General features: G+C 36.9%; 1 protein-coding gene across 2 annotated transcripts in view; it reads right to left on the bottom strand.

Moving 5' to 3' along the window:
- HS2ST1 (heparan sulfate 2-O-sulfotransferase 1) overlaps positions 1–14137 on the bottom strand; it is a 167615-nt gene that overhangs the window by 22220 nt on the left and 131258 nt on the right. For both annotated transcript variants that reach the window (XM_021689977.1, XM_021689978.1), the window contains exons 2-3: positions 10724–10962; positions 2173–2258 (exon numbers count right to left, since the gene is read on the bottom strand). In XM_021689977.1, coding sequence (XP_021545652.1) covers positions 2173–2258; positions 10724–10962 — 325 coding nt within the window. The remainder of the gene's footprint in view (positions 1–2172; positions 2259–10723; positions 10963–14137) is intronic.

Genomic DNA, 14137 nt, shown 5'->3' with positions numbered 1-14137 from the left:
ATGCTAAAGTTCTGAATAAAACCAGAAAAATAAAGCTTGGCTTTATTTGGCTTGAACATGGCTTGAACACATATATACAGGCTTACAAATAAAATGTGTGCTTCTCAGTGATCAGTCTAAACCAGAAATCACTTTTTTTTAATTTTCTTTATCTTGCTTCCTGGGTTTCCTGGGATATACTGAGTTTATATGCTGTTTAGGGACTCTTTTAAGGCAACTGAAAAGCTAAGTGATTAAACATTTCTTTCACCAAATCCGACTGTTTTCTCCTGAAGGCAAGTATTTTAATGGATTCCACAAAGTACTATGGCAGTCAAGAATATGTTTTGAAGAATAAAAGTATTCTAAAAATTGGTGAGGTGATTTTTGTTTCCTCTTCCTTACTCCTTCACGGTCAGTATGCCTGTCAAACTAAAATTTATTTTAAAAGATACTAGTCACATCTACAATAGTTCTTGACTATATACCTCAAAATACATTCTAGGTGATTTCTTTCAGGCGTTTGTTTTAAATCTTGTAAAAGTCTACTGAAAATTTTCACAATACTTTTCACTTCCAGTAACATGAGACCCATTATGGAAATATTCAAACCTTAAATGTTCATGTTAGTATTTAATAAATGAGATTAATCTTTTCAAGAAACCTTATACTTTTCCAACTGCAAGAACCCCAGCAAACACCAGAGCTTCAAGTACAAGACTTTTGCCAAAAGCAAAAGCACTCAATATATTATTTTAATAATGGAAACCTCAAGTATTAGAAACCAAGCTGTGTGTGGAAAATATAAATCATTTAGGTGAAAGGGTAACAAACATTTAACTGAAGGATAATGCAGCCCTGAGGGAAAATATGCGTATGAATGGAGTTTATGAAATTGGTTCAGTGCCTCTGTAAGGAAAAAATAATTAGTTTATTTTAAAGCTGCCTATAAAATGTTTTCAATATTGCAGTATGAATTATTTACAGAAAAATGTACATCAAACTTTAAAGCTGCCATTTTACTGAAACATCTTGAGTACTGTGGAACTAGAAATAAACATATATTGTTTCATGTATGTAATATCTGGGAGATTCCCCTTTAATTAGCTCTTCAGAAAGTTAAGGGTTAGTATCTAAATCAGTAATAATTCATTCAATTCTTTTTCATTTCAAATTTAGGAGGTTAAAATGACTGGGATATCAATTTAATTTTCAAATTTGACACAGAATGCTCTCTAGAGTTGACAAATACATGAGAGCGTATTACTTTGAAGTCATGACTGCTAACGAAATGACTGAAGGAACATGTCTGAGCGTAAATCATTTTAAAAATACATTTTAAATATGTCTTTGAAGTTAGTACAGGTTATTGGGGAAAAGATTTGGATTTGAGGTTTTACCATAATGCTACTCTATGTGCTACAAAAAACATTCAAATGGATTCACAAAATAACCTATGTTTAGAATATTCCTTTTGCCCAGTTGTCTGAATAGTACTTCAGTGTGGCACAGACTCTAGGGGGAGCCACACAGTGCGTGGATACCATGCGTAGGCCTGTAGTTCTATGAACTTTTCTTGAGAGAATTATGATAGAACCCACTCCACGCCCCCCCAAAATATGGAAAATCGGAGTTATTTATCTCCAGTTTCAGGCAAATCACTATAAAGAAAAATCACTCTTTTTTAAAAAGTCTCTTTTGAACATATCACAACTTTAAAGCGAAAACAAGGTAGCCCAAAAGAAAGTGTACACTTCACTGTCTCTTGGCTGAAAAGCAGAGGCATGGGTAACCAATAACTAGGTGATGGGGTTCTTTGCTTTCTCAGTCCTCAGTCAGTGATATGGTAAGTCAGAATCTGATTGGCCTCTAGGTTAAAACATGGCACTCTCCTAAAATAGTGTCACTTGCTCATACAAGATGCATAAACAGGATAAGGATAAATAACTACCTGCCTTTAGTCTGCTTTGAATTTCTAAAATTTCTAAAATTAATGTGACAGTAATCAACTTATGAACACTAGAGGGCAGTAAAACATTAGAAGGTGTATTTAAATTACATCTCTAAAAGTGGCAAAGGCAAGCCAGTACATTTTTTTTTTGAATCAAAATCATAACAATTTAATAAATGTGTTTCTTTTTAGGTTGCTAAAGTACAAAGCATTCTTTAGTGTGTCATTTTGGTACAACTTACTTTGCAAAATCCAAATAAGAAACATGTCCATGATAAAACCCTGGTTTCATCTCTTTCCAGGAGGTTATATTCTTTACAAAGCGTACCTAAAACAGGAGAACACACTCATTACTGAAGTTCAATATAAAGGAAAATGAAATCTGATGATAGTAAAATACTTTCCATTTAGACATTTAAAACAAATCACACAAGTTTGACAATTACAGAGCTTGAAACACAGGTTTCAACTAAGGAGAACACAGTGTGATCTGTAATTACCAATTCATCACAGAGAGAGAGAGCCATTATCACCACACTCAGAAAAGAGTGAGAGAGAACCCTGAAAGAAAAACCCACACAGTGCAATCATTTACAATGCTGCACAGTGAGTAATTCACATGAGTGAGGGGAGGGTGGGTACCAACACACGCCCAAGTCTGTTTTTTACTCCCAGAGACATGTTATTCATAAAAACTCATACTTATTAGCGGCTCAACAAATAAAACAAAAAGTAATCCTTAAACCAAAATAATTAAAGAAAAGATGATTATCAGAGGGCTTTAAAGAACAAAGAGCAGATATTAAGTTCATTGATTAAAAAAGATTAATAAAATTAGAGAGGTCTGTTCTTTAAGGAAGGTTGCAAATAGAATGAAAATATCAAAATCAAAATCAGTATCAAAAGACAAATGAAAAAGAAACAGAAAATTAAAATTAGATAACCCAAAAACTGAATCCTTAAAAAAAGTTCACATGTTGAATATGGAAAGTCCTTATAAACTGCCACTTACTGGTAAATTATTTCATATAAGCCTTTGGTTCTGTGAAAATCAATTCCATTATTTCAGCCAAAAATGATGGGGAAATAGAAGGAAAAGAGAATAGGAATGGGAGGTGGTGGTTTAAGGGTACTTAAGGCATATTTAGCAACTCAGCTCTATTTTCCAGAAGCCCAGATTTAATGTGGATGTGATGGTGTGGGAGAAAAATGAGAGGAGACGGCAGATTGAAATCTGGGAAAATGGTGTTCTAGAAGCCACATGTTAGAGAGGATCGACAGTACCAACTTAGAGTACACTGTGGTAAAAGACTCAGGTGAAAATAAGAGTTAGCTATAAATATAAACTTCAAGGATCCTTCTTTCTTCCACCTTTCCTCAAGACAGTCAGGATTAAACTGAACCGTCCTAAGGACACACTTCACGCAACATGTGTCCTTCACCATCAGGTGTAGAGCCCAGGAAGCTGGATAATGTCTGGACTGCTACAGGGCTTCTCAAACTCAATCACCTGGGACTCCGGTCAAAATGCAGATTTGATTTGGTAGGTCTGGAGTGGGGCCCAAGATTCTGCACTTCTAACAAGTCTCCATAGGATGGCAGATCAGTGGACCACACTGAGAAGGAAGGCTTCAGCATAGGTAAGCCCAGGAGCTACTGCTTGGTTTTATTTACATGAAGCTTGTTATTGTAGTGCTTTGCAAAGGAGTCCCTGAGGTCTATAAAAGCTCTTAGCAAAGATATACTCTCATATTCACTGCTTTCATGATAAGGAAAAAAAAAAGTGTACTGAAGTAGAACAGATTTTTAAAGATTGCCTTGTAAGCCACAATATATAAAACCGAAGTGAGGACAGAAGCTGAATGAACCCTGCCTACTCCGTCTCCTTCTACCCACACACAGTGATGCCTAAAGCATACTGGAACTAAAGCATTCCAAGAAACACAGTTTAAAAACAAATGAAATGAGAAAAAGGGTTGTTTCCAGTTGGGACTCAGGGAAGAGTTGAGTGATGGTGGAGAACAGAACAAGGCATGAAATCTTCCACTGCTGTCACCAACCTCAAGCTCTCTTGTTTACAGAATCAGCATTTTAGAGGTGGAAGGGATTTAGGATATCCTGTACTCTTATTTTATAGATTAAAAGGAAGCTCAAGAACCACATACCTTGGATTTTAGTCCACTCATCCTTCTATACCACAAGCTAATTTCCTTAATTTATTATTGTTCAATTGAAGCAAAGTGGAAAAAAACCCAGAAGGATGTGAAAAGAAAGGTGAGTAGCATTTGTATCATGATTTTGATCAACAAACTGGGGCACTGAGAATTTTAGGTTTTATCCACTGCAGAGGAAACCCCTCAGATCTAGTCATTCGAAACTCATCACAAGATCTAAAAGCTCTGTAGATACAGCTCTCAAAACTGTTTATTTTCCTCATCACATTCATTATAACCTCCACGTCCAATCCACCCTGTTCACTACCCTTGTACTGGACAACCATTTTTGCAACAATGACCGCTGACTTATTCTTGCCTTTTTACTATTTTGGGTAACCTTGGGGGTTGCTGAACACTGCTAGTCAAAACTGAGAGACCTGGTTTAAATGTCTATATAGGACTTCGCATTTTATTTTCTAAATTCATTATGAGGTAAACTCACATGGGTTATTATTGCTTTTAAATTCTCTACCCTATTACTGTTAAAGTCTCTCAAAACACACAGAATCTTTCTCTAATCTCCAACTATGAGAATACTGAAGGCACATATGCATATATGTGCATTTGTTTTTTTCTTTCATCTCATCAACATTTAAGGCAATGTGTTAAAGTCTCATTAATAAAGCTGTGGCTGATTTACAATTTGCAATAATCAAAAGATGCTGAGCTGAGACTGACCTTCCCTTTACAAAAAAGAAAAAAGTGCTAAGCAAACAAATGATGTCAATAGGTTCAAGTGGTGGTTCAGACTAATTTGGAGAATAGGCGGAGGGAGCATTTAGAAGTGTCATTTACAGGGGCGCCTGGGTGGCTCAGATGGTTAAGTGTCTGCCTTCGGCTCAGGTCATGATCTCAGGGTCCTGGGATCGAGCCCCGCGTCGGGCTCCCTACTCAGCGGGAAGCCTGCTTCTCTCTCTCCCTCTACTACTCCTCCCTGCTTGTACTCTCTCTCTCTCTCTGTCGAATGAATAAATAAAATCTTTAAAAAAAAAAAAGTATCATTTACATACTGCTGAAATTCTATAACCATCCTTTGACCCCCTTTGAAGAGCAACCTTTTTAAAAGGTTTCCTTTTTGGGGTTCCTGGGTTGCTTAGCTGGGTTGTTAAGCAGCTGACTCTTGATTTCAGCTCAGATCACAATCTCAGGGTCATGAGATGAGCCCAGGGTATGGCGCCATGCTCAGCGGGCAGTCTGTTTCCCCCCCCCCCTCATGCCCCACCCCCCTAAAATAAACAAACAAATAAAAAGTTTCCTTTTCAAAATCTGAATTTAGCCATTTCTCCTTTTAGCCATGTTAGCTGATTCCCTCAGAGTGCCCCCTGCAGAGTTTTCCCTGCCTCTCCTCCCTCCATCCCCATTCTCGCCCTTTCATCAGTCAGCCCTCCTCTAATTCCTGCTCTAGGATTTTCTGCCCTCTCACCTCTCCTGCACCACTTGCCTAGTCTTTCGGTTTATCCTCGGGTTTTCCACTGCAGTGGGGCATCCTGCTCAAGACCTCGAGATAAGGCTCTGGAATAGAGAGGAGTGAGTGCAAGTGGAGATTAGGTGAGCAAACTTGCACGCCATTCGCTGTATGGACTCTCACCAACTACATTTGGCACTAGTGAAAGGGAAAGTGGTAGGTGAAAGGAGCAAAGCATCATAGTGGCAAATGGATTTAAGGAGACAGAAGACACTGAACACAGGGGCTCGGGGAGAAGAAATAAAGTCACTGTAGTGAACTTATTCAAAGAGTATTTCCATACTCTGATTGAAATAGGCTATCAAGAAGGACTTTTCAGAAGTAGTTGTTAGATATACTACATGAAAAGAGATGTTTTTATAGCTAGCCTGGAGCAGATCCAAAACTGTGATTTCTGTCAGATTTTATAACTCAAGCAGAGTCAGGCTAGCAAGTCATCAAAGGAGACCTTTAGGGAAAATACAAGCGATGTAGGGATTGGTGCTGTGATTTATCTGTTAGTAGACTCAGACCTGAACCAGTGCGACAGAAAAAAGCTAAGAAAGCACCATAACAGTGTACCTAGACGTACATTTCTAATAAGATTCGTCTCAACATTAATTATCTGAAAGAACTTGCTTTCACTATCTATAAGTAGGAATGTCATCCTGACAATCCTGGCCAAATTCCAGCTTTGTAATTACTATCTAGTGAATGAATACTACTATTAACTTGGGTAATTACTACATACCAAACTCCTACTCATGCCTATACTTAAAATAAACATCCACTGTACAGCTCTGGGTAGTTTTATGAGACTAGAGAGGAAGTTTTCTACACAAAAAGGAAAAGTGAATAATAATTGGATAAAATACAAGAAAGGTTCAGCAGCAACAGAACATATTTCACCCAAGTCCAGAACTGTATTGTTCAGTCCTTTTTGCAGAAGGGTGGGTGTGTCCCAAATCACTTGAGGTAAGGGGAGAACATATTACCATCAATCAGAGGGGCTCATTCTGCCAGTAATTATCATCACTGGCATTGTGCTCAATTAAGAACTACTTTCAGAACCTAATTCCATTCATTTGTTCTCTCATTCATTCATTCATTCAACAAAAAATTTATGGAGCATATGTACTATGTCTCAGACACCATTCTAAACACAAGGAATACAGTGGTGAATAATATGATGAACAAGGTTCCTGCCTTTTAGGAGCTTATACAGAGGAAAAGACCAATAGGAAACAAATAAATCAGTAATAGGAAAGATACAGAAAGAATGATGGTGCACAGTAACTTGGAAGAAGTATTTAATATATAGGATAGACAAGTAAGGTTTTCCTGAGAGGATGTTAAAAGGATAACATGAAGTCAATAGTGAGAAACCAGGAGAAGTGTATTCCAAGACATAATGTTAAGTGCAGAGGCCTTGAAATGGGAAAGGCTTGGTACATTCAATGAACCAAAAGGCCAATGTGGCTAGTAAACAAGAGGATGGAGTAATGGACAAGGGCTAGATTCAAAAGGGCCTGGTGGCCAAGGTAAGGAATATGGATTTTGATGGGGAGGTTGGAATATGAATTTAAAGACAAGTACTTCATCATCCTAGGAAGACTATAATATGCATCTTCTCATAACCCATTGAGAACTAGGTTCTAGATCTTTGCTACTCAAACTGTGGTTCAAGGACCAGAAGAATCAGTTTTGGCATCAGGTTCCATCTTAGTCCTTCTGAATCAGAATCTGTACTTTAACTGATGATTGATACACACATTACAAGTTAGGAAGCACTCATCTAAAGTGATGCTCTGAAATATCAGTATCTGCAACTAACATCAAATCATGGGCTCTAATGCAAAAGACCAGAAGGTGCCCTAACAGTGAATTAAAAGAAAAAAATTACTATGTTGTCCTACAGAAAATGCAAATTCTGGAATATCTCCAGTGCTTAGAAAGGGGTTAAATATGATAACAAACCTAAACAGATGAAGAGCAGAAAAGAATTAAGAAAGATCCTAAAAGACCCTGCCACTTAACAACTATCTGACAGTTACTTTAAAGACAAGATGTTCTCTACAACAGACATTTTCATGATAGCAGAGTAAACTTCATTTTCTAACTACAAGAGCTAACTAATCACCTGTCTCCTGACAATCCCTGCCTATTCACTGAGTAAAGCACACCTCACAGATATACCTCCCGTGACTGAGTCTGTCTCCCTCTCATTGCTTACTCTTCCCATGCCTCATACTCTCAAATGCTTATCTTTTCATTTCCTTGTTCTAACTTTTCCTCTTATTTTATTCCAATTTCTGAATTGTGAAAGATCTCTGAACTGCAGAAAAGTTGAAAGAATAATATGGTGAACATCTGTATACCCATTCACTAAGATTCACTAACTTCACATTTTGCCATTTTTTGCTTCTCTCTTTGTTCTCTCCATATGCACACACACGCTTTTTTCTGAACCATTTGAAAACAAGTAGCAGACATTTTTGATCAAGGATCCAATTACAAATCGCACATTACATTTGGTTTTCATATCTCTTAGTCTCCTCACCTCACCTTGTTTGGTTGTCATGATGTTGATACTTTACAGGAGTTCAGGACAATTATTCTGGAGAATGCTCTAACAAGATAGATTTGCCTGTTTGTTCAAGATTAGGTCTGGATTAAACATTCTGGTGAGAAACATTTTGGATTAAATAATTTGGTAAGAATACCATAAAATGATGTTTTCTTTAAATAATCTTCATAGTTCCTACATCTATGTTTTATGTTCCAAGTAAATTACAAATAAGCTTCTTGAAAGATGTGGCCTTGCTTTTTATTTCTTTAAGAATGTAGCACCAGGGACGCCTGGGTGGCTCCACTGGTTAAGCATCTGCCTTCGGCTCAGGTCATGATCCCAGGGTCCTGGGATCGAGTCCCGCATCGGGCTCCCTGCTCAGCAGGAAGTCTGCTTCTCCCTCTGACCCCCTCTCGTGCTCTCTCTCTCTCTAATAAATAAAATATTAAAAAAAAAAAAAAGAATGTAGCACCGTCTCTGTATATATTACATACTCAATAAATAAATGAAAACGTGAGAGCAGAGTTCACAACTATTCCTAAGGATGGCAGAATATGCAGAGATAGCTATTATCCACTCAACAGTTTCATACCTGACTCAAAATATTTGGACTTTGCCTCTAAAATCTGAGAATAATTAAGCATGTGAACAGTTTAGCACAGTGCCTAGTACAGTATGTACAAAATACATCCAGGAAAGAGCTGGAGCTAGAGACTATTTCTCTACTCTGTCCCACACAAACATGTTGTAAGTGCTGCTCATTATGTAATCCAACTGCTTTTAAGATAGCATTTATGCTTCTCTTCTAATGGGTTTTTTTTTTTTCTATATATAACTAACAAGCTATTGAAAGAAAAACAGAAGTTTTATCTCATCCAAATGCAACTGGGAAAATGTATCACTACATGATGCTTGTAAATGTCATATGTGGAGAGCTTCCAGAGACTCTTATTTCATGAAAAAAAAATGGCCAATATCACTGTCAGACATCTTACAGCTGCCACACAACTTTGTAATGCTGGACACAAAATAAGCAAGGTAACTTTATATTTTCTAAAAAAATACTACTGAATAAATCTAAAATTACTATGTGAATATTAAGAGATGTTCCTTTTAAACCAAGATGTATTTTGAAAAGCAATCAAGCAAAGAAATTTAACATCTACCACACACTATATAAAAATGGATTATTTAGGATACTTGCCCCTTGAGATATACAATATTACATAATGAATAGTTTTTATGACCCACTTAGCTAAATAAGCTCATGTTTCTTCTCATTTACAGAAGAGTTATGTAGTTTGGCTGATGGATGTAGATTTTTGGTTTTATGAAAAAGAGTAATTGAGGATACTGCAGAGAGCCAAGAATTATATGGGCAGATGATATACCATATACTATTAGCCTTTACAAACAGCTAAGAAAGCAAACCTTAACCTTATGTATCAGTGTTACTCTCTTGCTTCAGGATAAGGATTATAAGTTTGCTTAAGAGTAGGATAAGAGTCAGTCCTGTAATAAACATGTTCAGCTGTTTTCAAACAGATAAATACATTCTTAACTATATGACTATCACAAAACCTAGGCTACCTTAACATGGTATTTAATTCTACATAGTATTTTCAAATATTATCTTTTCTCCTCATAGGCCCCAATTCCCATTCCCTTCAATATTTATAGAGAATTCTATTTATTTATAATTATAGTGAGAACTCCAGGTGTGGAGAAAATGTGTGCTACTATTGCTAAAGAGATATGTGATTTTATTTCATGAGATAATTTCCTCTACTTTTCTTAAGACTATTTCATATCTATCCATTTGTTTATCTAAAGTTTCTTGACAATTTAAAGGCAAGGTTATGTTAAAAATATAAGCCACAACTCCCATTCTCCAGGAGTTTGTAGCTAATATTATATAAATTACTAGTAAAGATTAAGATGAAATTTAGGAGGCTAGTCACAAAACTGAGCGATACAGAACACAGGTATTCATTAAATAAGGATTTCTTTATCATAAAATGAGACAACAGAATGATTTTTGTTGCAAGGTATCTTGCTAAAAATATTTCATATTTTTAAAAGGATAAAGAGCATCATTTTCTCTTCAAAAATTCAAGCTTTTAATAAGTTCATTAATTTTACAAATATTTAAATATATATAATATGCAAGGAAATATACCAAATACTGTGAAAAATGCAAAATTATAGAGAAGTTTGTTTGGGGGGGGGCACCTGGATGACTCAGTCAATTAAGCATCTGCTTCGGCTCAGGTCGTGATCCCAGGATCCTGGGATCAAGTCCCACCCACGGCTGGCTCTCTGCTCAGCAGGAAGCCTGCTTCTCCCTCTCCCTCTGCGCCCCCCGCCCCCAACTCATGCACGCTCTCTCTCTCTCTTAAATAAATAAAATCTTAAAAAAAAATGTTTGTTTGGTCCTGTCCCCCAAGAGACTTACAATTCATTGGGGTCAGTACACATACCCCTTAAAATGCTTTTTCCTCTTGAGATACAAAATATGAATGAGGAAGTGTCAGAAAACATTTACTTATCCCCTACGTTTTTACCTGGTCTTGTAGTGACATCACTGGATTATTTTTGGTAGTGTTGATGTGAAGAACATGGTATTTATTCTTTGCACACAGGTCATAGGCAATATTGGTAAAGGAGGTGCTTGCAGTTTTGGGGACTCTGTTATAAATGATCACCATGTCCTCTTCCTCATCCAGCGCTGCCTCTTGCCGAGGACCATCCATTGTATGTCGCTGCTCAATTTCTCGAACTTCATGTCTTGCAATAGCCCTTTCTGCAAAGAAAAACAGTTATGAGTTCATTTTAAAGACAATGAAAATAATTTCCAATTCCTCGAACATAATTTTCCTATTCAAGAAATGAGTAAGAGCACTTGAAATGTTTTGAAGACCGAACATTCAGAATTACTCTTTGAAATATAATACACATGCATATACAGAACAACATAATAAACAGTCATCAAGTTTAGAATACCACAGACCGGAGACCGATGTAGTTCAAAAGTCACACTACGTTCTTTTTTTTTTTAGATTTTTTTAAAAATATTTTATTTTATTATTTATTTGACAGAGAGAGAGAGAGAGAGCAAGCACGAGCAGGGGGAACGACAGGCAGAGGGAGAGGGAGAAGCAGACTCCCCAAGGACCAGAGAACCCAACGCAGGGCTCAATCCCAGGACCCTGGGATCATGACCTGAGCCAAAGGCAGACACTTAACCAACTGAGCCACCCAAGGCGTCCCACACTACATTCTAATAGAATTTCTACAGCCTGAATTAACTCTCAAACACACAAAGACAGATTGCATGGAATACTAAACTTCACAGTAAAAAGTACATTTAGAAAATAAGTCATTTAGAATTTAAGCAAAGATTCTGAAATTTATACTTAGGATTTAATTACTCCCTCGTTTATCAAAAGGTAGCAGGGCAATGGTTATTTATAAATGCTGGAGTGATTTTAAGTAACAAAAGTAGAAACTATACCATTACAAATCCTTTTTCTTTTTGGTGTTGCAAGTCTTGGCTGTGTTTTGTTTTGTTTTGTTTTTTAAGATTTTATTTATCTGTCAGAGAGAGAGAGAGAGCGCGCATACAAGCAGGGGGAGTTGCAGGAAGAGGGAGAAGCAGGCTCCCCGCTGAGCAAGGGGCCCTATGTGGGACTCGATCTAAGGACCACAGGGTCATGACCTGAGCTGAAGGCAGACGCTTAACTGGCTGAGCCACCCAGGTGTCCCAGTCCTGGCTATGTTTACTCCTTAAATTCTATGGTTCATCTAACTCAAATCACTACCATGCAGTTTGAAAAGCAGTTAGCATTTTGCATCCTATTACTATTATTCTCTATTTAATATAAGCTTTAGCTCTGAATGTTTTTTAGAATAAGGAAGCAAGAGAGGGGGAAGAGAGAAATGAGGGGATAAAAACCTCTAACACGATTACAATTACCTTGCACAGAGACATATACCGTGCACCCTCCTACCACCAGATCTTTGTGCAGCTCTCTCACACTCTTCCATTTCTCCTGTACCCTAATGCTGCCTGGTGAATTCCTCAACCTGCACATGAAATGTCATCACTGCTCAAAGGGGAAGTATTATCTGATCTCCCTAACTAGGTAGAATCACACACACAATGCATGCATATGTCCCACATACCACATGTCTCATAATAGCAATTTTTTAATATTGTATGTGTTATTAGTATCTGTCTACCATAAACCATGACTTAATACAATGACATGAAAAAGCAATGAGGTATAATTACAGTAACAAGCGCAGGCTTCAAATATTGTCAAACCATGAATCTTATATTTTGGTTCAGAAGATATGGTCACCACATTATAGAAAATACACTCTGAGCTGAGGGTTCACATTCACAAGACTTGAAAAAAAGTTCCAGGCCTGTGGGCTTTCCAAAACAGGAGGAGTAGTGCATATATTTATCTATATGTATATGCATATATGTTTCCTTTTTTTTTTCTTCCCCTTGGGAGAGTTGGACGAGAATGTGCAGAGAAGGAAATGAGCTTAATGTTGAACACACTGTTGGATTGCCTGGGATATCCAGGAGATGTTATGTAGATAATTGGGCACATAGGTCAAGAGTTGAGAATAAACATTCAAGTAGAAGATATCTGGGAAAACCATGGAAATGAATGCAACTGCCTAGATAATCTAGAATATGTAGCATGGGAAAGAGACTCTGGGACAGAATCTCAGGAAATACCAAAATTTAAGTAGCAAGTAGAGATAATCTATAGAAGGAGGCTAAGAAGAAAGAGAAAGGAAGCAGGGCAGACTTAAGAATCACATGCTACATGATAGAAAGCATAATACTTTTCAAATTGACAGTGCTTTCCAAATGGACCTATAAATCAAGGTAATATATGAGGTTACAAGCATCTACATAAGATCTGGAAGCTATCTCAGGTTGAGAACCTACATACATTATTATATTCAATAATTTTTAAGGACTCTTATCTCCCAAACAACCTCAAACTGTCATCAGATCCAAAACTATTACAATATTGTTAGGTACATATACCATCCTCTTTCCACAGAGGGAAATAAAACAGTTCCGCTGTCATTCAAGGGCTGACAGAAGCGTGAGAGGTCTCCTCTAGCAGCCCAGACGTGCAACAAATTGCCTTTAAAGATTCACCTACGAGCAACAATGCTGACTTGACTTTAACTGGTTTTTCTGAAATCAAGTACTTGGAAAAGAAGACTTCATGTGTTATTTCATATCCGGGTACCCCTTTTACCTATAGAATACTTAATGACTAAAGAAAATCTGCAACATTGATAGTATTTATAATTATCTACTTAATAAAATTTTATATGCCCAACAAATTGGGAAAATCAGCTACTAAATTAAAAAAAATTTTTTTTTAAAGATTTTATTTACTTATTTGACAGAGAGAGAACAAACAAGCAGGGGGAGCAGCAGGGAGAGGAAGAGGGAGAGGCAGACTCTTCGCTGAGCAGGATGCCCCATGTGGGGCTCGATCCCAGGACCCTGGGATCATGACCTGAGTCGAAGGCAGACATTTAACCAACTGAGCCACCCAGGCGCCCCTTAAAAATATTTTTAAAAAGAAGTGATCATTTAGTCTGTGGATTTTTAAAATTTTTTTGTAGTGATAAAACTCTAGCCAGACCATGTCACATGTTGTAAAAATTAATCACAGATCTTGGTTCATCATGGTATTAAATTATATTCAGTATATATTAACACAATTTAAAAAGACTTCTATGCAACAGTGCAAATATGGGAGTCAATACTTTCCTCATTCAATAACGTATTTATATGCATTTTCTATTTTTCAAGTGTTTTTACTTTGCTTTAACAAACAGGATAATTATTAACATAGTGTTATGCCTAAAACTACATAAAAAGATAAAAACAGTGGAATGTCAAGAGCATTTTTGTTAGGAATATTTGTTTA

Source organism: Neomonachus schauinslandi, chromosome 4 (genome assembly GCF_002201575.2).
Source record: "Neomonachus schauinslandi chromosome 4, ASM220157v2, whole genome shotgun sequence".
Classification (NCBI taxonomy): domain Eukaryota; kingdom Metazoa; phylum Chordata; class Mammalia; order Carnivora; family Phocidae; genus Neomonachus; species Neomonachus schauinslandi.
This window is presented reverse-complemented; position numbering and strand designations above follow the sequence as displayed.